The 26019-nt window shown below is 35.9% G+C and overlaps 1 protein-coding gene across 8 annotated transcripts in view; it reads left to right on the top strand.

The window, feature by feature from the left end:
• Nucleotides 1-26019, top strand: part of INPP4B (inositol polyphosphate-4-phosphatase type II B) — an 831569-nt gene that overhangs the window by 731418 nt on the left and 74132 nt on the right. For all 8 annotated transcript variants that reach the window (XM_054486648.2, XM_063664144.1, XM_054486649.2 and 5 more), the window contains 5 exons: nt 3933-4105; nt 5278-5401; nt 6447-6564; nt 15924-16064; nt 20433-20530. In XM_054486648.2, the coding sequence (XP_054342623.1) occupies nt 3933-4105; nt 5278-5401; nt 6447-6564; nt 15924-16064; nt 20433-20530 (654 nt within the window). The remainder of the gene's footprint in view (nt 1-3932; nt 4106-5277; nt 5402-6446; nt 6565-15923; nt 16065-20432; nt 20531-26019) is intronic.

The following is a 26019-nucleotide window of genomic DNA, read 5'->3' as shown; positions in this document are numbered from 1 at the left end:
GTAGAGGGCTAGAAAACAGAGGCTGTGCTTGGATGGCTCCCAACACACTTCACAAAGCTCAGGAAAAGCTCAGCTAAGCCACATGCATTTTATGTTTTCCTGAGGAAAGACTCTGCTTGTTGGTCTCAGGGTTAAGGAGTCTCAGCAAGTTCTTATAGACACACTAAAACATTCTCTTAGTATTTTCCTCTGTCATGGAAAGGAGCCCAGGGAATAAAAATCACACTTAGTGCCTGCTAGGCTAGTTGGCTCAGGGGAGAGATAGCAGGGCAGTGACTATATTGTGGGGCACCCTTAGCTCCCCAGCTTCACGAGGTTTATAAAAAATGTGTGTGTGTGTCTGTGTGTGTGTGTGTATAAAAGTACGAAATCCTGAAATACACACATCCACTCTTCTGAGTTTAGTTTCTTCAAGTTTCAACTAAGATCGTGTGTGTGTGCACACACATGTATATATGTGTGTATATACATACACAGACACACACATACATATATATATATATGAATGAATACTACCTTCATCTTTATCAGGAGGACCAAATAAACACCATGTAAACTGTAAGGTATGGAGAGACACAAAGGTGAAGGGCAAGTGACAAGTCTGAAAACTGTCAAGAGCTGAAGCTTGGTTTTTTTTAAATTTCCCCCAAAACATATTTTAAAGCAAAAAACTAAAGCATTTACTTTTCCTTTGTGAGAATGATTTGGGATGTTCATTGGAGCAAAAAGGCCATTTGTGAACTGACTTTGGCCTTGCTTTGGCTTGTCATAGTCACTGTATTTATTTCAGAACCTGAGATTTACACTGACTACATATTAACAGAGAAGAAAACCTGGAGTCATTGGCATTGGAATTTTCCAGTACAATTTTCCATTATCTGCTCAACTTAAATTGTTTCTTTTCTAGAAAAAAAGATGTATTTTTAGCTTTTTCACTTATGTTCCTCCCTAGAAGGCTTACTACTATTTTAAAGACATTTTACCTTGCTCACAAACTTGTAATTTTCTCATTCATAATTAATGCTTTCCTATATTGTCATTTTCCTGAAATTTTAGCCATAAAAAGTACATATAATTATGCTAAATAGAGACACTGGAATATTGTTAGTATCAGAAGTGTGTAACACTGTTCCTAGGTTTAGAATGTTGTGTGTTCCTTTTTTCCTGGGTTTCCACTTCCAATCTAGTGAAACTGGAAACCAGACTTGTTTTGGTTTTGTTTTTTTGGTCATCTGATTGTAATTTATACTTAAGAATCAACTGGTTAAATAAGTGAAGATGGAAGTGAATAAAGCAACTATCCTTATGCTAATGAGAAAATCTGCAAAATTTTCTCCTTTAAATACTTTTAAGAGAAACAAATATTTAATTAGAATTGTCACTTAATATCTTGCAAGAAAACAAATGTGCTCACTTAAGTTATTTAATTTTCTAACTAGAAAAATCATATAAAGTATTGACCAGTTGATTCAGGATAGTACCATGCAAGATGCTTAAACAATAAGTACATGCTGTTTGGGAACTATCCAACTGCGTACAAAAGTAAAAATCAGTTACTTGAATGCAGTAAGTGCAAAGTAGTTCTGCTTCAGCCTGATTAAGCAGCGCCACCTACTGCACAGAAGATGTATTTTATGTTTGGGAATTCTCTAGTAGAAACAAATCTCTACAGAGCTAAGCACAGAACAAAATCAGTTTTCAGTCTGTTATCGTTTAAAATTTACATCTGGGTTAATTTATTGAAGTTTTTTCTAGTGTTTCCCTGTGTCTATTAGTCTACCCATTCATATTGAGAACAACAATTAAATAAAGTGAGAGAACAGGAGATAAAAAATGTAAATATGAAAAAATAGGAATATAGGATATTCATTCTTGGTATCTATTGATTTATCTCTTATTATGAAAAAAAGTTCAGTGTACCTCCATTTTCCCTTTTACATATGACAATGACATAAGAATCAATAGTTAACCAATGCTTGTTTAAATTGAACCATTGTTCACATTTTATTCTAGGCTGTCTACAAGTTTGTCCAATATTAAATGATCATGCATTAATAGGGCTCTGTTGCATTCCTCTTTCTCTATGTTTTTTATCCTCATAATAGCACATACATCTACAATATTTTTAAAATAATAATTTCTAACATTCTAATGTATCTTACATTATGGCATCACATAGGCATTTCATAGAGTATTAATAAGAACGTATCTTTTTATTATGTTGGGGCCATTAATTATCCTTTCAACCCTTTGGGTTTTTTTCATCTAATCTGTTATACCACAACGTAAAATAAATAAGTGACAGTAGCCATGGTACAATAGTGATTATGATTCTTTTTATTGTTCCCTGTCACTCTTTCAAGGTCTTAACTGGTTATTTACCACTCACATTACTCACAATGATGCTTGCACTTTTATGATGAGGAGATCATATCATTTCAGTTCCTGCTTTATAATTAATTTTGCAGCATGCACTCATTCATATCAAATCGTATTTGTCATCCATTAATTTATTTATATATTAATGGAATGTCACACGGTCAAGAATTTATGATAGTTAACATTTGCCAGGGCTTTGATCTCCAAATTAACTGAAACAGAACATAAATTGTTTCTATATCATACCAAAGTCATAATTATATAATTGATGCCTGTTAGAAATCTAGACATACAAATAGCACAACGGTCTCAATTTTGCATCCTCATTTGAAGAACAGCTATTTGAATCCCAAATACTGCCCAAAACTTGACTTACTTATACTTGTCTATATCTTTAAAACTTTTTATATTTATTGTAACTTTTCTCATTCAATTAAAACTTACTGAATATTTACTATATGCTAGGCACTATGCTAGGTTCTAGTGATTCGGTGATTAAAAAATGAATTCCTTGCCCTCAATGAGTTATCTTTCTTGCAGAGGAAAATGGTGAGTAGTGTGTGAGTAGTCCTGGGACAGGAAGATATAGGCACAAAAGGAAGTAAACTCAACCCAATCTTCAGGGAACAGGGAAGTGTAGTAAGGGGGAAATGAAGGAAGACTTCCTGGAGAAGAGAAATCCTGAATTGAGCTTGCAGAAGAGATAAAGCGTTTGTCAGGGAGATAAGTAGAAAAAGAGTGTTCCAGGAGAGGAGATGGGATTTGCAAAGACATTGAGATGAGAGAACAAGATAAGTTTAAGGAAATACATGTGGTTCACTTCATCTGAGACTCAAGACAGCAAATAAAGTTCTGAAAGATGAGATTAGACAAATAGGCAAAGTTTAGATAATGGAGACTCTTTCAAGAGTTTGAACTTTATTTATTTATGAATGCTTTAGTGGTTTTTTTTTTCCAAAATATTTTAAGAAGTGAGGAGTGATTATACAATCAGATACAAACTGACTAGAAATGTTTCTGGCAACACTGTTGAGAAGGGAATTCAGTAGAGTGTGACTGGAGGAAGGGAGATGGGTTAGGGAGTAGTCCAGGAAGGAATCCAAGGGAGAGCAATAAACAACGATGGGCATGGACAAGGAGAAGATGCATATTGATGGACTGTTACAGCAGTAGAACTAATTTAATGACCAAGTTAACGTGAAAACTGCGAAAGAGGAAGTCCAGTAAAACTCTGTTTCCAGTATGAAAAAGGTTTGGTGGCACCACTCACTAAGATACAGGCAGTGCACAGATTAGAGATGAGCAGAGAAGAGAGATCTGCTGCAAATATGTTAAATGCATCCACATGGAGAGGTCCGATGGGTGGCTGCTTATGGACGTTATGGAGTTCAGGGGAGAGACTTAAATTAGAGATCTTAAGCTCTAATCTTTGTGAATCCTTAAGAATATGTCTAACTTACTGAAAAATTAAAAATAAGTTGGAAGTTGGTTCTGCATTATATTCCAAGACCTTCCTTCATCTATTGCACTGTTCTTACACCCCCTCCCCCCAGAGGACTGGTATGAACAGTTGTATCCCCTCATCCTTACCCTGAAGGACTGCATGGGAGAAGTGGTGAACCGAGCCAAGCAGTCCCTGACGTTTGTGCTCCTTCAGGAACTTGCGTACAGCTTGCCCCAGTGTCTGATGCTGACGCTAAGAAGAGACGTCGTCTTCAGCCAAGCAGTAGGTGCCTGTTGTTATTGTTAGTACAAAACAATGCCGGATTGTTAACATCCTATCCTTGATGATGAATAGAATTCTTATTGGGACAGCTTTATTTTTAAAAAGATCTTTAAAGTTTTGCTATCCCATGTTTCTTATTCATGATAAATATCAGCTGAATATCCTAAGCAAAGAGTTTATGAGACCTTAAGTATTTATTTCTGAAAAGAGATGGCCAAGTCTCTAACATGTAAATTCTGCTTCACAGGGCATGAAGTCCGTGAAGGAAGTGGTCGTCATCTTTGTATTATGCTCTGGGATCTACATAAGTGTAAGGGAAGGGACTGTTGCCTTGCACTGCAGGTGACAAGCTAGGACTTGGCAAAGGGGATCTGTTTGCAGCTGTTTATTTGTACAGCTCCCCCATGAATCCTGGGACAGGGTTTCGCAATGATCTCTTATTTTGTTTTTAAAATAAGTTTTCAGGGCAGTAAGGCTCAAATGGGAGGTCTGACAGGGCCACCTTCTTTGCCTGCACCCAACATGATTCATAATGCCAAGGCCTGCCTCCATCACGGTGGCTGTGCTGGTGCCTTCCTTCTCCCAACCTGCCTCCATCCTTATGGCTGAGTTTTACAGACAGGGCATATGGAGGGAAAGAAAAAGAAGACTTCTCTTTCTAAACATTCTAGGAAAAGGGAATGTTTTAACCAAATTGTCACTTTCCCCCAATATTTTATGAATGGTCCAGTGGCACATGAAGCTAACCAAGTGTCGGAAAATATGCTCTGCCTTATACATACATGTTTCGTCATTGTGTTCTTTTAATGACCTTGTGAAATGATTATTATCATCTCTATTTTACATGTACAAAAAATAGTAAGATTTGAAAGTGCTTAAGTGTTTATGATTTTACTGTTAGAAAGGGTAGACGTAAGATTTGAAGACCCGTCAACCTGACTCCTGTCCATGTTCTTTTTCCCTTTGCACTTCTACCTTCCCCAAGACTTTTATACACAGCAATTCTAGATCAAAGACTGTCAACTTGTTTTACTATGCCTACCAAATAGTTGTAGTTTTGTTATACATACCTGAGAATCGAATCTGTGATGCCTCAGAAGTCTTAAAATATTTCAAAATAAAACAAATACGTTTGCTAACTGCAGTAAATCTTATCAATATTTTTTTTTCAGCTTGCCGGATTGGTTTGTGGTTTTATCATCAAATTACAGACAAGTCTGTATGACCCAGGCTTCCTACAGCAGCTTCACACAGTGGGGTTGATAGTACAATATGAAGGACTGCTAAGTACATACAGTGAGTATTGCTTTAGTACAAGTTAAAATCACATTTCTATTCATAAGGATATTTAATCCATAAATTTTTCAAGAAAACATTAAGAAGTAAACCTTTATTGCTCCAAGTATTACAAAAATAATATAACTTTCAGTTTTTGCATTCACCTCATAACTTACTTTTGCCTCCTATTATGCTTTGAAAATGGAATTATAGATTATTTCAGAGTGGACTCCTGAGCAGCCATCTGGCTTTTTTAATATAAAAGGCTCTGTGCCAACATAGTTGCAATGACTGGATTTTAAAGTCTCAACCCTGTAGTGTCTAGAACTGCACTGTTCAATATAGTAGCCTTGCCTGACTTTTGGGTACTTGAAATGTGTCTGGTCCAAATCAATAAGTACTAGATATGCGTACCAGATTTCAAAAACTAGTTTTAAAAGGTATTTTATATTGATAATTAATAATTTCATATTAATTTACAATTGAAATGGTATTTTGGATATACTGGATTAAGTAAAATATATTATTAAAATTAATTCTACCTTTTTAATTTCACTCTTTTAAAAAATGACTACCAGGAAATTTAAAATTATGTATGTGGCTCCCATTATATTTCTTTTAGAGAGTGCTGATCTGGAATCTCAATAATCTCCCTGCCAGGCTTCATTTGTTAATGTATGGAGATACAAAACTAGCATGAACCTGGGTCAGTGATGATCAATTCAGCTACCTCTGTTATTTCTAGACAACACATATCAGTCCTGCCAATAGAAAGAAATGTACACAAATCATAACGGGGTTAAAACCTCTCTCCAGCCTCATAGCAAATGTCCACATTCTTCCTTTCCTCAAAGGGTAGATTGACTTCTGAAGTCCATTGAAATGGTTCTCATTTCACTAAGAAACACCTTCAGCCTCTGAGGAAAAGTGTCTAGAGTAGGTTCAATGCATTCAGAAACTCATTCAATAAAATGCTAGAACAAATTCCAGCAGGGAGGCATAGTAGCTAGTGACATTTTCCTCAAATGTTTGTTTGTAACTAAGTGCCTTTTCTATTGTTTAGGCGATGAAATTGGAATGCTAGAGGACATGGCTGTTGGCATTTCCGATTTAAAGAAAGTCGCATTTAAAATAATTGAAGCCAAATCCAATGATGTGTTGCCAGTTATAACAGGAAGACGGTAAGCAGTGCTCACTTCCTGAAGACCAGGCTTTGTTAGACATGTCGTATCAACTCCTGTCAGAGGAGGCAAGGAGAATTCAGGTTTGATTTGGGAATTTTTCTTTTGTTTTCTTTTCCTTTTTGGTAAGAAATAAACGTGGATGATATGATAGGGGACAATCTTGAAAAACTCCTGGAAGTCTCATGAATGTTTTAAATTGTAGTGAGTTGAGTATAGCAGTACTCTCCCACAAAATACAAGAAATTCAAAATAATAGCCTGCATGAGAACATTTTTCTCCTTATTACTATCTCATCCAAAGCTCTGGTGTTTTTACTTTTGTGGGAATTGTTCAGTTAATAGACTCATAATTCTTGAAATGACTTTAAATTAAATTCAGTTAAAAGCAGCAACATTTTAGAAAAGATATATTTCTGTGTCAGGGGAATATACCACCATTTTTCTTAATTATTTTTGACAACTTACTCTCAGACTGTGAGATTTCCGAGAAGGGTTTTCAATAAATAGCTTCGAAGGTCAGTGTATGATAGGCAAAATATCAGAAATAATTAAGAAAAATGATGGTGTGTAGAACAGACCTCCAATAGAAGAGGTACCTCTTATAGTAAGTTGTCTCAATCAGAAGTCCAAACTATTCTGGTGTTAGTGCTTTTAATTGCATGAGGATATTTAAAATTTGAAACATTCTGAGGTCATGTTCAAAACATATGAATATACAAAAGGGAGAGCCTTTACATGCTAGAGAGAGATGCAAAACACACTGAGCATAAAGTTCAAAGTAAACTTGTTTTCCTGTTGATAGTAAACATATAATAATTATTTTAAATGTTGTGAAGGATACCCAGAACCACGTAGTTGACTGAAAGGTGACTTTCTTACTCACAAAAATACCCACATCCTCAGAAACCAAATATTTACCTAGAATTAATGCTTAACTTGCCATTCATTTTGGAGAAAAAGAATAAAATTGCTCATACGCACACCTGAAAAACAATACAATTCTATATTTCTCTCAAGTTTACTATCAAAAGTGAAACACTAATACTTATATCACAATGTTTAAGGGAAGCTTACCAGGCCATTTAGTGTAGTTAGAGTACAGCATGCTTTTTCTGAGGAAGTTCTTCAAGCAGTATTGAAACACAAAAGTGATCATGCAGGTAGGGGCGTGACTCCTAGAATGATGAAGTGAGCAGCTTAGCACACCCTCTCTCCAAAAGCAATATTACAACTGGAAATAATAATCCAAAACAACCATTTTAGGATAAACAGAATAAATCGGATGCACACCACAAATTCAGAAGTACTTATTTGTGAGAAACTAGTGAACACTGGGCAGCATCAGTAGGAGTCTGTGGCATTTTGCTGAGGACTGCTCCCGTCAACCCTGGCCCTGTGAACACAATTTCCTAGGGCAAGGCCATTAACACCAGCAGCTTCACTAACAGAGGGGGCTGACTTGACTTGGATTGGAGTAGGAAATAGCACAATCCTGAAAGTTGTCAGAAACAGTGGTGGTTTAGATTAACAAGTCTAACTTATAATCACATCGAAAAGAATAGGTATAAACTTAACAAAGTTAGTCTGAATGTTGTACACAGAAGACACAAAATATTGCTGAGAGAAATTAATAGGATCCAATAAATGGAGAGACAGCCTGTGTTCATGGATTAGAAGACTCAATATTGTTTAGTAATTCTCCATAATTGATCTATAGATTCATTGCAATCGCTGTCTAAACCTCTGTATTATTTTTGCAGAAATTGGCAAGCCTAACCTAAAATTTATATGTAAATGCAAAAGACCCAGACATTTTGTAAAAGAAGAACAAAGTGGAAGAACTTACACTTTCTGACTTCACAAATTACTACGAAACTATAATAATCAAGACATTGTAGTATTAGCATAAGTATATACATGTAGATTAATAGAACAAAATTTACTGTCCAGAAATAAACTATTATCTTTAAAGTCAATTGATTTTGAACAAAGCTGCCAAGGTAATCCAATGGAGAATGGAGAATCTTTTCAAAAAATGATGCTGGGACAATTGGTTTATCTATAAGGAAAGAGAAGAATTTACACATATACAAAAATCAGCTCACAATAGATTATAGATCTAAATGTAAGAGCTAAAACTGTGAAACTTCTAGAAGAAAACTCAGAAGGAAATATTTGTAAGTTGGGTTTAGGTAATGAGTTCTCTACATATCTATCTATCTATCTATCTATCTATATATATATATATATGTACTTTAAGTTCTAGGGTACATGTGCACAATGTGCAGGTTTGTTGCATATGTATACATCTGCCATGTTGGTGTGCTGCACCCATTAACTCGTCATTTACATTAGGTATATCTCCTAATGCTATCCCTCCCCCTTCCCCCCACCCCATGACAGACTCCAATGTATGATGTACCACATCCTGTGTACAAGTGTTCTCATGGTTCAGTTCCCACCTATGAGTGAGAATATGCGGTGTTTGGTTTTCTGTCCTCGCGATAGTTTGCTCAGAATGATGGTTTCCACCTTCATCCATGTCCCTACAAAGGACATGAACTCATCCTTTTTTATGGCTGCATAGTATTCCATGGTGTATATGTGCCACATTTTCTTAATCCAGTCTATCATTGATGGACATTTGTGTTGGTTCCAAGTCTTTGCTATTAAGAATAGTGCCACAATAAACATACATGTGCATGTGACTTTATAGCAGCATGATTTATAATCCTTTGGGTACATACCCAGTAATGGGATGGCTGGGTCAAATGGTATTTCTAGTTCTAGATCCTTGAGGAATCGCCACACTGTCTTCCACAATGGTTGAACTAGTTTACAGTCCCACCAACAGTATAAAAGTGTTCTATGTCCCCACATCCTCTCCAGCACCTGTTGTTTCCTGACTTTTTAATGATCGCCATTCTAACTGGCTTGAGATGGTATCTCATTGTGGTTTTGATTTGCATTTCTCTGATGGCCAGTGTTGATGAGCATTTTTTCGTGTGTCTTTTGGCTGCATAAATGTCTTCTTTTGAGAAGCGTCTTTTCATATCCTTTGCCCACTTTTTGATGGGGTTGTTTGATTTTTTTCTTGTAAATTTGTTTAAGTTCTTGTAGATTCTGGATATTAACCCTTTGTCAGATAGATAGATTTTAAAAATTTTCTCCCATTCTGTAGGTTGCCTGTTCACTCTGATGGTGGTTTCTTTTGCTGTGCAGAAGCTCTTTAGTTTAATTAGATCCCATTTGTTAATTTTGTCTTTTGTTGCCCTTGCTTTTGGTGTTTTAGACATGAAGTCCTTGGCCATTTCTATGTCCTGAATGGTATTGCCTGGGTTTTCTTCTAGGGTTTTTATGGTTTTAGGTCTGACATTTAAGTCTTTAATCCATCTTGAATTAATTTTTGTATAAGGTGTAAGGAAGGGATCCAGTTTCAACTTTCTACATATGGCTAGCCAGTTTTCCAAGCACCATTTATTAAATAGGGAATCCTTTCCCCATTTCTTGTTTTTCTCAGGTTTGTCGAAGGTCAGACAGTTGTAGATGTGTGGTATTATTTCTGAGGGCTCCGTTCTGTTCCATTGGTCTATATCTCTGTTTTGGTACCAGTACCATGCTGTTTTGGTTACTGTAGCCTTGTAGTATAGTTTAAAGTCAGGTAGCATGATGCCTCCAGCTTTCTTCTTTTGGCTTAAGATTGTCTTGGCAATGTGTGCTCTTTTTTGGTTCTATATGAACTTTAAAGTAGTTTTTTCCAATTCTGTGAAGAAAGTCATTGGTAGCTTGATGGGGATGGCATTGAATCTATAAATTACCTTGGGTAGTATGGCCATTTTCACAATATTGATTCTTCCTACCCCTGAGCATGGAATGTTCTTCCATTTGTTTGTGTCCTCTTTTATTTTGTTGAGCAGTGGTTTGTAGTTCTCCTTGAAGAGGTCCTTCACATCCCTTGTAAGTTGGATTCCTAGTTATTTTATTCTCTTTGAAGCAATTGTGAATGGGAGTTCACTCATGATTTGGCTCTCTGTTTGTTATTGGTGTATAAGAATGCTTGTGATTTTTGCACATTGATTTTGTATCCTGAGACTTTGTTGAAGTTGCTTATCAGCTTAAGGGGATTTTGGGCTTAGACGATGGGGTTTTCTAGATATACAATCGTGTCATCTGCAAACAGGGACAATTTGACTTCCTCTTTTCCTAATTGAATACCCTTTATTTCCTTCTCCTGCCTAATTGCCCTGGCCAGAACTTCCAACACTATGTTGAATAGGAGTGGTGAGAGAGGGCATCCCTGTCTTCTGCCAGCTTTCAAAGGGAATGCTTCCATTTTTTGCCCATTCAGTATGATATTGGCTGTGGGTTTGTCACAGATAGCTCTTATTATTTTGAGATATGTCCCATCAATACCTAATTTATTGAGAGTTTTTATCATGAAAGGCTGTTGAATTTTGTTGAAGGCCTTTTCTGCATCTATTGAGATAGTCATGTGATTTTTGTCTTTGGTTCTGTTTATATGATGGATTACATTTATTGATTTGCATATGTTGAACCAGCCTTGCAATCCCAGGGATGAAGCCCACCTGATCATGGTGGATAAGTCTTTGATGTGCTGCTGGATTAGGTTTGCCAGTATTTTATTGAGGATTTTTGCATCGATGTTCATCAGAGATATTGGTCTAAAATTCTCTTTTTTTGTTGTGTCTCTGCCAGGCTTTGGTATCAGGATGATGCTGGCCTCATAAAATGAGTTAGGGAGGATTCCTTCTTTTTCTATTGTTTGGAATGGTTTCAGAAGGAATGATACCAGCTTCTCTTTGTACCTCTGGTAGAATTTGGCTGTGAATCCATCTGTTCCTGGACTTTTTTGGTTGGTAGGCTATTAATTATTGCCTGAATTTCAGAGCCTGTTATTGGTCTATTCAGGGATTCAACTTCTTCCTGGTTTAGTCTTGGGAGGGTATATGTGTCCAGGAATTTATCCATTTCTTCTAGATTTTCTAGTTCATTTGCATAGAGGTGTTTATAGTATTCTCTGATGGTAGTTTGTATTTCTGTGAGATCAGTAGTGATATCCCCTTTATCATTTTTTATTGTGTCTATTTGATTCTTCTCTCTTTTCTTCTTTATTAGTCTTGCTAGCGGTCTGTCAATATTGTTGATCTTTTCAAAAAACAGCTCCTGGATTCATTGATTTTTTTGAAGGGTTTTTTGTGTCTCTATTTCCTTCAGTTCTTCTCTGATTTTAGTTATTTCTTGCCTTCTGCTAGCTTGTGAATGTGTTTGCTCTTGCTTCTCAAGTTCTTTTAATTGTGATGTTAGGGTGTCATAATTTTAGACCTTTTCTGCTTTCTCTTGTGGGCATTTAGTGCTATAAATTTCCCTCTATACACTGCTTTAAATGTGTCCCAGAGATTCTGGTATGTTGTATCTTTGTTCTCACTGGTTTCAAAGAACATCTTTGTTTCTGCCTTTATTTTGTTATGTACCCAGTAGTCATTCAAGGGCAGGTTGTTCAGTTTCCATGTAGTTGAGCAGTTTTGAGTGAGTTTCTTAATCCTGAGTTCTAGTTTGATTGCACTGTGGTCTGAGAGACAGTTTGTTATAATTTCTGTTCTTTTACATTTGCTGAGGAGTGCTTTACTTCCAACTATGTGGTCAATTTTGGAATAAGTGTGATGTCCTGAGAAGAATGTATATTCTGTTGCTTTGGGGTGGAGAGTTCTGTAGATGTCTATTAGGTCCTCTTGGTGCAGAGCTGAGTTCAATTCCTGGATATCCTTGTTAACTTTCTGTCTCATAGATCTGTCTAATGTTGAGAGTAAGGTGTTAAAGTCTCCCATTATTATTGTATGAGAGTCTAAGTCTCTTTGTAGGTCTCTAAGGACTTGCTTTACGATTCTGGGTGCTCCTGTATTGGGTGCATATATATTTAGGATACTTAGCTCTTCGTGTTGAATTGATCCCTTTACCATTATGTAATGGCCTTCTTTGTCTCTTCTGATCTTTGTTGGTTTAAAGTCTGTTTTATCAGAGACTAGGGTTGCAACCCTTGCCTTTTTTTGTTTTCCATTTGCTTGGTAGATCTTCCTCCATCTCTTTATTTTGAGCCTATGTGTGTCTCTGCACATGAGATGGGTCTCCTGAATACAGCACACTGATGGGTCTTTACTCTTTATCCAGTTTGCCAGTCTGTGTCTTTTAATTGTAGCATTTAGCAATTTACATTTAAGGTTAATATTGTTACATGTGAATTTGATCCTGTCATTATGATGTTAGCTGGTTATTTTGCTTGTTAGTTGATGCAGTTTCTTCCTAGCCTTGATGGTCTTTACAATTTGGCATGTTTTTGCAGTGGCTGGTACCGGTTGTTCCTTTCCATGTTTAGTGCTTCCTTCAGGAGCTCTTGTAAGGCAGGCCTGATGGAGACAATATCTCTCAGCATTTGCTTGTCTGTAAAGGATTTTATTTCTCCTTCACTTATGAAGCTTAGTTTGGCTGGATATGAAATTCTAGGTTGAAAATTCTTTTCTTTAAGAATGTTGAATATTGGCCCCCACTCTCTTCTGGCTTGTAGAGTTTCTGCTGAGAAAACTGCTGTTAGTCTGATGGGCTTCCCTTTGTGGGTAACCCGACCTTTCTCTCTGGCTGCCCTTAACACGTTTTCCTTCATTTCAACTTCGGTAAATCTGACAATTATATGTCTTGGAGTTGCTCTTCTTGAGGAGTATCTTTGTGGCATTCTCTGTATTTCTTGAATTTGAATGTTGGCCTTCCTTGCTAGATTGGGGAAGTTCTCCCGGATAATATCCTGCAGAGTGTTTTCCAACTTGGTTCCATTCTCCCCGTCACTTTCAGGTACACCAATCAGATGTAGATTTGGTCTTTTCTCATAGTCCCATATTTCTTGGAGGCTTTGTTCATTTCTTTTTACTCCTTTTTCTGTAAATTTCTCTTCTCACTTCATTTCATTCATTTGATCTTCCATCACTGATACCCTTTCTTCCACTTGATTGAGTCGGCTACTGAAGCTTAGGCATGCATCACATAGTTCTCGTGCCATGGTTTTCAGCTCCGTCAAGTCATTTAAGGTCTTCTCTATACTGTTTAATCTAGTTAGCCATTCGTCTAATCTTTTTTCAAGGTTTTTATCTTCTTTGTGATGGGTTTGAACGTTCTCCTTTAGCTTGGAGAAGTTTGTTATTACCGGTTTAGGTAATGAATTCTTAGACATAACACAAAAATCAAGACCCATAAAAGAAGAAAATAGATAAATAGGACTTCATCAAAATTATAAATATTTAAGCATCAAAAGAACAGCATTAAGTTAGTAAAAAGACAAGCCACAGATTAGAAGATAATATTTACAAATCCTATATTTGCAAAAGGACTCATATTCAGAATATGTAAATAAATGTTACAACTCAATAATAATGACACCAAAAATCTAATTTAAATGTGGGCAAAAAGTTTGAGTAGCCATTTCACCAAATAGGATATATGAATGATTTATAAGTATAAGAAAACATATTCAACATAATTCCTCACTAGGAGAATAAATTTAAAACCACAGATACCAATTCACTCATACTAGAATCATCAGATAAGAGCAAATGTTGGTGAGGATGTGGAAAACCTGGAACCCTTGTACATTGCTGGTGGAATTGTCACTTTGAAAACAGTTTGGCAGTCTTAAAAAGTTAAATATAAAATTACCATATGACTCTTAGACATACCCCCAAGAGAAAATGAAACATACCTCCATACCACGGCTCAATCCTGCATGTTCATAGCAGCATTATTAATAATACCCCAAATCGTGGAATAATCCAAGTGTCCGTCAACTGATAAATGTGTCGACAAAATGTGATATCGATACAATAGAGTTCTATTCACTAATTAAAAGGAACAAGCTACTGATACATGCCACAACATGGATAATTTCAAAAACATTATGCTAGGTGAGAAAGGCCAGACAGAAAAGATTACATACTGTATGAATCAATTCATAGGGTATGTGCAGAAAAATAAAATTCATTCATAGGAAGTAGAGAGAAAATAGATGAGTGGCTTTCTGGGCTGGCGGTGGTAGTATAGTTGACTATAAACAGGCACAAGGAATCTTTTTAAGTTGATGGAAATGTACTAAACCTGGATTATTGTCATGATTGTATAATTCTATAAATTTGTTGAAATCATGAATTATATACTTAAAATGCATGAATTCATATCAATTTCTTAATAAAGCTGGTAAAATTATCACAAAGAAATTATATGTTTCACCTTCAGAACAAGTTTAAAGCATGAACTGACTCGTTGATGCTTCTCATATTCCTGAAAAACTGTTAGCCAGGCTATTGTAAATGGCATTGAGAGCAATTAAACAAAGATAAATAATGCGCTCATTCATCTGAAGGTAATGGTAACATCCCTGCTTGCTAAATTCATGATATTTACCAGGTCTCTATTTCATAGCTAGAAAGAAACAAGTCTCAGAGTCAGTGGTCCACACTGTTTATCAATAATGTTATACTAGGAGAAATTAAAAAGATTTTCACAAAGAGGCTCACTATTTGCCCTATGCTTATTTCCCCAGTGCATATCTTACAATGCCACCGCTCTATATAGTTCTTGAAACACATGGATTTTCCCAACCTCTGGGCAAAACTTTCTAAATTTCTATATTCAATTCACACTGTATCAGAAGATGTAGCTATTCTTATTAATCATATTGTATTAATCCTAACTTAAATTTCCAACATTAAAAAAAAGGGGTAGTTTTTAATGGACATTTCCAATGAAAAATGCTCCTGTGATATGTTAATGTTTCAAAATGACCAGAATTCCCAAAAGTTTCATTCTAAGCAGTAAAACCATTACCTTTCCATCAGCCCATCATAAACAGAAACACTCATCAATAGTGATAACAAACAGGCCATACCAAAAAATCATATAAATTATTTGGTTTATTTAGCTTCACTGTATTGGAACAGCAGTCATTAAATTATTGTTCTTATTCTTAGGACTGATTGAGTTTTAAAAATAATTAAATAAAGAAAAAAAATTGAGGCTATCAATACACATGACCCTGGGTATACAAAAATGAACTAAACATTTCTTTCCTGAAGGAATTCAGAGTGAGGTAGAGAAATCACACATATAAATGAATTCTTACAATTTTTTATGTCAAGTAATTTAATAAGGAGATGAATGAATGAGGAATATAAGCATATAGCAAACAGAAACCTAAATCAGTGCTATATTCCAACCCTTTTAATGTTTTCTTCCAATAAATCTAAAATAACACAAAACAAATAAGTAATGTTGCTTCCCTTTGTCCTCTGCCTTCTTTAGAGAACATTACGTGGTAGAGGTCAAGCTTCCAGCCAGAATGTTTGAGTCACTACCTCTGCAGATTAAAGAAGGACAGTTGCTTCATGTGTATCCAGTACTTTTTAATGTTGGAATCAATGAACAGCAAACTCTGGCTGAAAGGTAAGCTTTGGTGTAAGAGTGGCACTTGAGATTTTTCTTTGTTCCTTTTAGGCATATGATGAGAAGTCCCATGTATCTGCATGTAGAACTAACATCGATTTATGAATAACATTTTTCTTTTTATCAGTATCAAATTATTTGAGATAGAAGGTAAATTTCCATATTTAAGGAATCCTGGCCCAAGTCAAATTTAAATGTGGCAAAAACATTGAGGAAAATCTTGATGCCAATACTAAATAAAGCATTCGCATGGATTAACCTTCTTTGTTTCCAAACACCTATGTGTATATTAAATTTTAGAATTCATGTTTATATATATCTCAATATTGTAAACAGATAATAGCATCAAATTTTTAAATCTAAAACAGAGTCTTTCTCTTTTTTTGTGTTTATTTTAATGGCTATTATTTGGTAATGTTAGCTTTTTTAATAATGACTTGCTCAGTCAGCAAATGATTGTACTGTGATCCCATAAGTCACTGTTAAAAAACACGTTTTTTTTGGCTGGGCACGGTGGCTCACGCCTGTAATCCCAGCACTTTGGGAGGCAGAGACGGGTGGATCACCTGAGGTCGGGAGTTCAAGATCAGCCTGGCCAACATGGTGAAACCTCGTCTCTACTAAAAATACAAAAATTAGCCAGGCGTGGTGGTGAGTGCCTATAATCCCAGCTACTCAGGAGGGTAAGGCAGGAGAATTTTTTGAACCCGGGAGATGGAGGTTGTGGTGAGCTGAGATCACGCCACTGTACTCTAGCCTGGGTGGCAGAGTGAGACTCTGTCTCAAAAAAAAAAAAAAAGAAGAAAAAGAAAAAGAAAAAAACCTCTTTTTTTGAAAGACTTATTTTTACATCTTACGGGGTTCACATGTAGAGATTACAGAAAATGTAGATAACAGTTAAAGATCATAGAACAGGCCAGGGTCGGTGGCTCACACCTGTAATTCTAGCACTTTGGGAGGCCGAGGCAGGTGGATCACCTGAGGTCAGGAGTTCGAGACCAGCCTGGCCAATATGACAAAACCCCAACTCTACTAAAAATACAAAAATTAGCCAGGCATAGTGGCGGGTGCCTGTAATCTCAGCTATTTGGGAGGCCGAAGCAGGAGAATCTCTTGAACTGGGGAGGCGGAGGTTGCGGTGAACTGAGATTGCACCATTGCACTCTAGCCTGGGTGATACGAGTGAAACTCCGTCTCAAAAAACAAACAAAAAAAGATCATAGAACATACTTTTGAAATATTTTAGAGAAAGAAGTTATCATCTTGGCTGTAGGGGCTGGCTGGAGAAGTTCCTTCACAGGCAACAATTTGGGGAATTTGATAGTCTTTGGTATTATAATATTTAACATGCTTTCTTATCTATAATTCACTCTCCAAGTGACCCCTGCCCCACAGGTAAGTTTAAAAGTACCTAGCATATTCCTTGCCTTGATAATTAAGTGCTTTTGAAAGCTAGTGTCTAGGATTAGATTATATTCTATTTATCTGTATATATTTGTCTCAGCAAATTCAATGTTTGAGATGAATGATATTCCTGAGCATAAACTATACAAGTTGGAGCAGGGGAACAGCACTCCAAATTGCCTCTTCTTCGGTACACTAGAGTAGAGTGTTTTGAATTGGAATTAATAAGGTCTGTGATTGTGATCTTGAGAGAGATATGAGACTCTTCCGTTTACAGACTTTTCAAAGACTAGTCAGCATTATATTTTCAAGGCTTCTAAGATGGACTAATTTGCATCATTCATGTTATTGTGACTGTTTTAGTTGTCAGTCATTTTATTTAAGAAGTGTCCTTTCCTTCCTTCTCATCTCTCTTGCATACTAAGAATGCACTTTTTTGACACGTGGAAGCTGTACAAGACACACAATACTAGAAAAGGAGCAAAATGGCAAAGTAGGGAAACCCTGAGAGAAGCAGGAGGCCTGAATTTGAATAGCACTCTGACATCAACAAACTGTTAATTTGAGCATATTGCTTACTCTCTGTTCTCTGAACCTCCTTTTTCTGATTCTGAATTTTGAGCTTTGCCAGCAACATCTACATGTTAGATATGCTGTGTAATCTAGAAGTAGTATTTCACTACTGTTTACTCAAATTCAAAATGTAGATGTTGTATATGACCGTTCTTAGATAAATAAATACTATTAGTCTGCTTGGGCTGCTGTAACAAAATACTGTAGACTGGGTGGCTTAAACAACAGAAATGTGTTTCTCATAGTTCAGGAAGCTGGGAAGTCCAACGTCAAGGTTCCAGCCAATTTGGTTTCCAATGAGGGCTCTTCTTCTGGCTGTCAGACAACTGACCACATTCTCCGTATATGCTCACATAACCTCTTCTTTGTGCCTGTGGAAAGAAAGAGCCCACTCTCATAATCTCATTTAACTTTAATTACCTCTTAGAGGCCCTATCTCAAAATACTGCCATTGCCATTTGGGACTTAGGGCTTCCACATATGAATTTTAGGACAACACAAACATTTACTCCATAACACTAATGTTACTCCAGCAAGGATGGTATTTTTTAAATACCAGTTGATTACAGTGTCTGAAAACATTAGAAGAATATATTTCAGATTCTATGGAGACTCCTCTAGATTTTTGGGGTCTGTATCCCTGTTCTCCAAGTTGAACTCAGTATAGATACTGAACACTGACTCTGTACCAAGCACTGCTCTGCCAAGCTATGGGACATAAGAGGAATACATGGTAACAAGAAGCGTGGAATCAGCTTCCTATCCTGAAAGAAGGTGTAATCCAGTGAGGAAGACAAGTCAACAAACATTACATTACTGTTTGGCTCATGCAATAATTAAAGGTGTGGAAGGAACAGGAATAGTGCATAAAAGAAAGTGATTCACAGATGGGAGATGAATCCGTGGGGGAAGTATCATAGAGGAGATGAGCCAGGCTTTAAAGATGAATCAGAATTAATCAAGCTATCAAGGAAAGTAAGACATTCCAGTCAAGAGTGGATAGAATGTTAAAAGCCCCAAAGGCATTGAAATACTGCTGCTAAGGGAGGACAGTGTAACTACATTGCAACAAGAGGTTTTGGAAGCCTTTGTGGAAAGTTAGATGCTAAACTAGGGAGATTATAAGACATCATCCTTTCAGGGAGGAGAGAAGCATTGAAGTTCAGTGAGCTGATATGATGAAATATATGTTAGGTTAATTTTTCCAACATTTCATTTATTGCATGGTGCAATGTATGGTACATAGTTGATGTTAAATATTTTTTGTATCGGTGAATTCATTTTTCATTGACACTGAATGATCTCACCAGGGTCCAGAAAGTAAATTGGAAGTGAAAGAGACTAGAGGCATAGTTCTGTGGTATTTGGGAAGCTTTAGGAGAATCTAAACTGGATATAATTAAATATCTTAATATATAATGACAGTGGTTGAGGAAAAAAAAAAGGAAGGGATACCAGAGATCCGAAAAGACTGAGGAATAGTGGGTAAGGTGAGGAAAAGAGGAAATCCAAAATGATGCCTAGATTTTGAACCTGAATTAATGCCAAAATATTAGGGACATGCTTAGAAATTGTTCAAAGGAGGAAGCAGTTTTAGTTTTGGGTCATGTTATATTTGAAGTGGAGTTGGAAAATGCACATTGAAATTTTCTATTGACATCTAGAAATATAGATTTTGATGAAGATACATATTGAGAGCCATTTACATAGCGTCATTTTATAGGGAGAGAAGTGGGTTTTACGTTTGAACTTGGGAAATTCTCAAAGAGAACACAAGGTTAGTGACACACAGGTAGACAGGTTTGTCTTGAACAAGAGGTGGAAGACTATGTGTACAGAACCATTTAACTTCACAGTATGAACAGAAAAAAATGTCGGCAGAAATGACCTACTGTCTGGGGAATCTGGCTCTACGTGTGCCTATAGCAGTTGATAGTGTGGGCAAGACTGTGGGCAGGCCAGTGTCAACTGCTGGTCTTCTGGTCCCCTCCCTCAGCTGCCACGAGTGAAATGGATGGTTGGATAGATAGTAAGAAAAGTTTTCTAAAACACATACAGGGATACAGCCCTGCAGCGGAGGTGTGGAGTAGGATAGGGAAACTAATATCAATTATGTCCATGCACAGAGACTGTTGTTTTATACATGGTATTTTATCTAGGTTTACATTTGATGATTGTGAGGATATTTAAGGTGTTAGAAGCGAATAGTGAAATCAGGGCCAGTGGAGATTGGAATATGTTTGAAATCACCATTGTGCATTGTAGCTTGAAAAATGAGAAAGACTTTTTCCTTAGGAAATTATTCCAATCTATTTAAAAAGGAAAGGTAAAATATGTTACATTTTGGTACCATTTTATAACCCATAGCTGTTTTCTTTCTTCTGTTTGTAGGTTTGGAGATGTCTCTTTGCAAGAAAGTATTAATCAGGAAAACTTCGAACTTCTACAAGAATATTACAAGATATTTATGGAAAAGATGCCTCCTGATTGTAAGTATGTGAGTTAGAGAAGACAGCAATAATAGCTTCTTGATTATAAATCTTTAGAAGAGGTCAGACATAGAGGTCAGTGGACTACAGAAGCAGGGGTGAGGATGTGAGAGTGATTTTGAAATTATCTGATCCAAAAAGACTGATTGCCAAGGTGGCTTGGCCAACACCTGCATCATTCTCTTGATTGCCTTCTTGAATGTGTCCTGCTGTTCATTCTGAGACATTAATTTCATTGCCACTGGAAAATGCCAAATAATAAAAATATGGACCTTATAATTAGACATTTTAATTAGTCTGATAAAAATTTTGTATAATTCTTAACCATATAAAAGACTCTACTAAAGATTTAAGTCTCCATTTATAAGCAACATCAGATATAGGACACACATGCAGGAGAACATCAGATATAATACCAGTTACACAAAATAATATTAAGTCAATGTGAATGAGGGAACTAACTTATTAAATATATGTATTGCAATATTTTATGCAAAGAAAGTTAAAGCACCCAAGCCTTTAAAAATGTGTTTTACACATTTGGAATTTGTTTTGGAGGGGGCCATTGTTCAATTCTACATTTCTTTTCCCCATCTTATTAAGCACATAACATTTGGGCAGTCCAAAATCAGAGAACTGGGAATGTATGTGGAATTCATCTATAAATAGTATAAATATGTTGAGATATTCACAATGATAAGAAGCTAAGTTTTAATAAAGTAGGAAAATTATAATATTTTAACCAAAAACTGTAATCAAAGTCTACTTGTTACTATTTGTTGTGTAATCATGAACAATTTGCTCACTGGTTTATATTCTGTTATTTAGTGTGAAATAGCTCAGGTGGCATAGTGTTTATGTCTTCATAACCTAATGAATGTGGTATCCAAATATTACAGTGGCATATGCGTGCCCATGTGTGGATAGTTAAAAAATGTCACTTGCAGATTTTATATTATGATTTATATTATTTTATTTCAAATCAAATATTATTTTTTGCCAAAATGAATTTAAGTACATGGAGATTCTTTGGCAGCAAGCATACTTTGAGTATTAAATTTGTTAATTACCTGAAAAGTTAATAATGTAAGTAAAACTATTTTTCTTTAGCAATTAATGAAAAAATAGTTTATTATAACTTGGATGTTAATGATTTTTTTAACAAATTACTTACAATTTGGAAAAAAGTCTCAGAATTTTTGCCAGTAGCTTGATAAAAATTATATTTCTTATATTAATTCTTGAAAAGTATATGTGGTCCCCAGGCCAGCAGCATCAGCATCACCAGGAAACTTGTTGGCAATGCAAATTCGCAGGCCACACTGTGAATCTACTAAACTCTCCCAAGTGTGTGTTTCAATAGGCCTTTGAGGTGACTTCTGATTCATGCTAATGTTTGAGAACTAATAATATGCCATCCTTACTCAAAATATATATTACAAAGTAGGTTGTTGGCAAAGTCTGTGAAGGGTTTCAGTACTATACTTAAAACAATCATATTGCTAAAGAAATATGTATAGGTACTATTGAAATACAAAATAATTCTATATTCAAGTAACTTAAACTCTTCATAGGAATATAAGTTTAAAAAATTTTAACCCGGGCAACATGGTGAAACCCCATCTCTACAGAAAATACAAAAATTAGCTGGGCGTGGTGGTATGTGCCTATGATCCCAGCTACTCAGGAGGCTGAGGGGTGGGAGGAGGCTTGAGCCCGGGAGACAGAAGTTACAGTGAGCCAAGATTGTGCCACTGCACTCCAGCCTGGGTGACATAGTGAGACTCTGTCTCAAAATAATAACAACAACAACAACAACAACAACATGTGATTCTATATATTGCCAATTAAATATAAACAAGTGTTTTTCAAAACATGTAAATTTACTTCTCTCCTTGCAAACAAGATGGAATTTTGTATAAAACCAATTGCATTTCATTGCTTACACAGTTGTCTGAACATACTGGATTTTTTTCTGATATTTTGTTTCCTGTATTTTTGAGACAACTCTATTTGACACAGAATGAAGTTGTAGTATGGCTGTGGTTGTGCTCCATAACAAAAGTACAAATCTAATCTATACAATTATAATGACATATGGGTTTATTCCTCCTGTAGACATATTGCAAGCCAAAGAATGATTTGAGTTGTGCTCTATTTAAGGAAAAAACATAAAGCTTTTATAAGAGTATGAGTAGAGGTTAGGCCATTTGCTAGGAAGGAAAGAACTGTCATGCTGGGTCATATCCATAATCCATATAATCTATTATTTTCCTTCTTTCATAGTGAAATCAAGGGATAATTTGTGTCAATGTTAAAGGGTAGGTTAATTTCTTAAACATATTGCTGTCACTTTTTAATTCATTATGGATGTGCTGACTATTAATTTACTGATCCTCTTTTTAAATGATTTATGAAGTAAGTAGGTGAATTCTATTTTTGAAGTAAAAAAATGTTTCTTCTCCAAAGATTTTCTTAACTTTAAGGGCTATCCCTGACTTTTGTGATATCAGGACTTAATGATAAATTAATTTTAGCTTATATATTCACTCCCACTCAAGTGGCTCTCATCTTTTTACTCTTCTCATATAGAAACATTTGTGGACCAAATATTCTTCCCAAAATGTCTTCTAATTCTGTTATATATGTAGCAATTTTAATTTATAGTCACAATTCAGCAATCTACAAACATGGAATAGTTTTTTTTCAGTAACTACTACCAGTTATGAAGCACTCATCAACCTTTAGAAGTTAGTAATTGGGGATAGGGGAATGGATAATTAAAGTTGCCAATCAGCATGCCCTTTCAGTATGTTTAGCATGGTCTAGTGCTTTTAGACTATTTAAAATCTCAGTTTCATTTGGAATAAATATTCACCAAGTTCGAATATTATTATCCTCCACCCCCATCTTCCTTGCAACTGTAGAAAGGCCATTAGTGGAAATCTTGGTAGGGCAGGGTGGCCTCTGTGTCTGTCTTTCTTTTGGGGAATTCATGGAATCTAGAACTGGGATGTGCCTGTTACAGAGAAAGAGGCCACATATAGGAATCCCAAAAGTTCCTTTCCTGTAAATCTTTGCTGAATCTTCATCTGCAGAAAGTACTATATTGTTGGTCCTCAGTATCCGTGTGTTCTGTGTCTGCAGATTCAATCAACCCCAGATCAAAAATATTTGAAAAAAATAAAAATAAATATGCAATGACAAAAATATTATTAAAATGTTTAAAATATAGTATAACAGCTATTTACATAGAATTTATATTGCACGAAGTATTATAAGTAATCTAGAGATAATTTAAAGTATAGGGGATGATGTGCTTAGGTTATTTGCAAACACTGTGTCATTTTATATAAGAAAATTGAGCATCTGTGGTTTTAGTATCTTCTGGGGTCTTGGATCCAATCCTCCTTGGGTACCAAGGGACAACTTATATATCTGATAGACAAAGCTGTTGATGACTACTCTATCTGAGCACATGTATTGTGTGTTTCTCCCACCAAATCTCCTTTGTATGTGATGCAGCTCTCAGACAGTTGTTCTGCTGACTCTAAGGCAAAAGAAATCTTCAGAAGTTACTTCCCCTCAGGCCCTACCTGTGATATTCACTGGCCCCTTTGACCAGCCTGGGAATTCCAGTGTGGCAGTTATTAGTGCTTCTCCCTTTTCTCACTCTAATCTTCCTGTTGGGCTTGATGATCTCAGACATCTTTCACGTTCCCTTTTGTGCCTACCTAAAGCATTCAGACACTTACATTTTGTGTTAGAAATAATAAAATAGTACTTCTGTAAATCACTAACACAAACTGCTCTGTGTTTAAAGTCACCACCGCGTCTCATACATGAGTCAGGGCTTCTGAAGGAAGTGGGTAAAGCCCCTTCTGTCTTACTCTTCCCTTTAAGGGAGAAGGGACCAGCTTTCAAAGTATTACAGCTGAATTATCTGTCCTTTCTCTAATAATAATGCCCATATCTTTTGTGTTTTATCTGAAACAAAGAAGAGAGATATTGTCATATGGCTCTAATGAAATTGTACCATGATGATTCCTATGCTAGCACTATAAGAGTGAGCTTACTAGCACTGTGAGCTAAGAAAGAAAAACAGGGCTTTTTTTAACCTGTTCTATACTTTTTATACAATATTTGACATTCCAGTGTTTTATATATAGTGTTTCATCAACTACGTCAATAAGGATTGTATACAAAATACTTTTTAGAAAAAAAAATTTAGTATTGTAATGAGGGTATGTAGAATGTAGTGTGTGTGTGTGTGTGTGTGTGTGTGTGTATGTGTGTTTATGAACAATTTTTACTGTAAGCCTCACATTAAATTTAGCAGATATTGGTGGAGATAATATTATGTGTAAAAGTCTGTTCTATTCAGTTTGGATGATGAAAGATGAGTAAGATACGGTCTATGCCCTAGTAGCTTTCAATTTAATGACTCAAGGTAATCAAAGAATAATCTACATTAAGGCTAAACCTCTTTCTGAAACAATAGTTGCTCTTTTGGAGTGTTGATTCCTTTTATGAATAATTTAGTTTTGTTGTTGCTGTTGTTCAAAAAATTTTACTTTCTACCAATCATTTCTGACACTCGTTGTATAGATATGCATTGTCACAGATTTTATTTTTGCACCAGGAAAAATAAAACATCATCTGCGTCACTTATATTTATAAAAATAAGGAAATAGGATAAGAACCCAATATTTTATAGATAACTAATTTCAGGGGAATTATTTGAGTAGTTTTCTATATGGTCCACATAGAAAACGTACATTATAAAATGAGAACATTCATAAGTGTAAGGAAAGGAGGACTAAGGATCCCAGAAAAAGTAGAAATTATTGGAGATTGAGTCAAATAAGCTAAATGAGAAGAGTACCATCCACTTGAAAATGAGCAAAAATATCTAATGTGTTGATGAAAGAAGAATGAGGATGAAAGTGAAGCTATTGGATTTGATGATTGTGAATCATTAATGGCATTTAATGGAGTCTTTAATAAAAAGCATGGACTGAAATCACATTACAGGCCATTAAGGAGACAATGCATGTTGTATAATTAGAGAAACAGAGTGTGAAAGCTACTCCCTTAGGAAACTTAACAGTGGATACACATAGAGAAATTAAAATATAAGCTGACCGCAATAGAATCAAGTGAGAGAGTTTTTCTTGAGTCTTTATTTTTCCAAGGTGGTAAATTGATGCATGTTTAAAGACAGCTGGAAATTTCAGGGTGGAAGTTATGGGCAAAGGATCTATACTTGATCCTGCTAAGAGGTTCTAGGGAGGTAACAATGATGAGGCCCTCTGAGACTAGCCAGAAAGCTAACCAGAAGCCTTAAGACAGAAGAGGACTAGGCCTCTCATATGATGTAGAGACTGAAAACGTAGTACTCTGGCTTCCAGGGAAAAGGAAATATCTGCCATACCTGGCTGAGGCCCTTTAACACCTGAAGAATTCCAGCAAAAGGTCACAGAAAACTC

The sequence above is a fragment of the Pongo pygmaeus genome, chromosome 3 (genome assembly GCF_028885625.2).
Source record: "Pongo pygmaeus isolate AG05252 chromosome 3, NHGRI_mPonPyg2-v2.0_pri, whole genome shotgun sequence".
Taxonomy (NCBI): Eukaryota; Metazoa; Chordata; class Mammalia; order Primates; family Hominidae; genus Pongo; species Pongo pygmaeus.
Note: the sequence above shows the minus strand (reverse complement) of the source record. Positions and strands in the feature narration are given on the sequence as shown.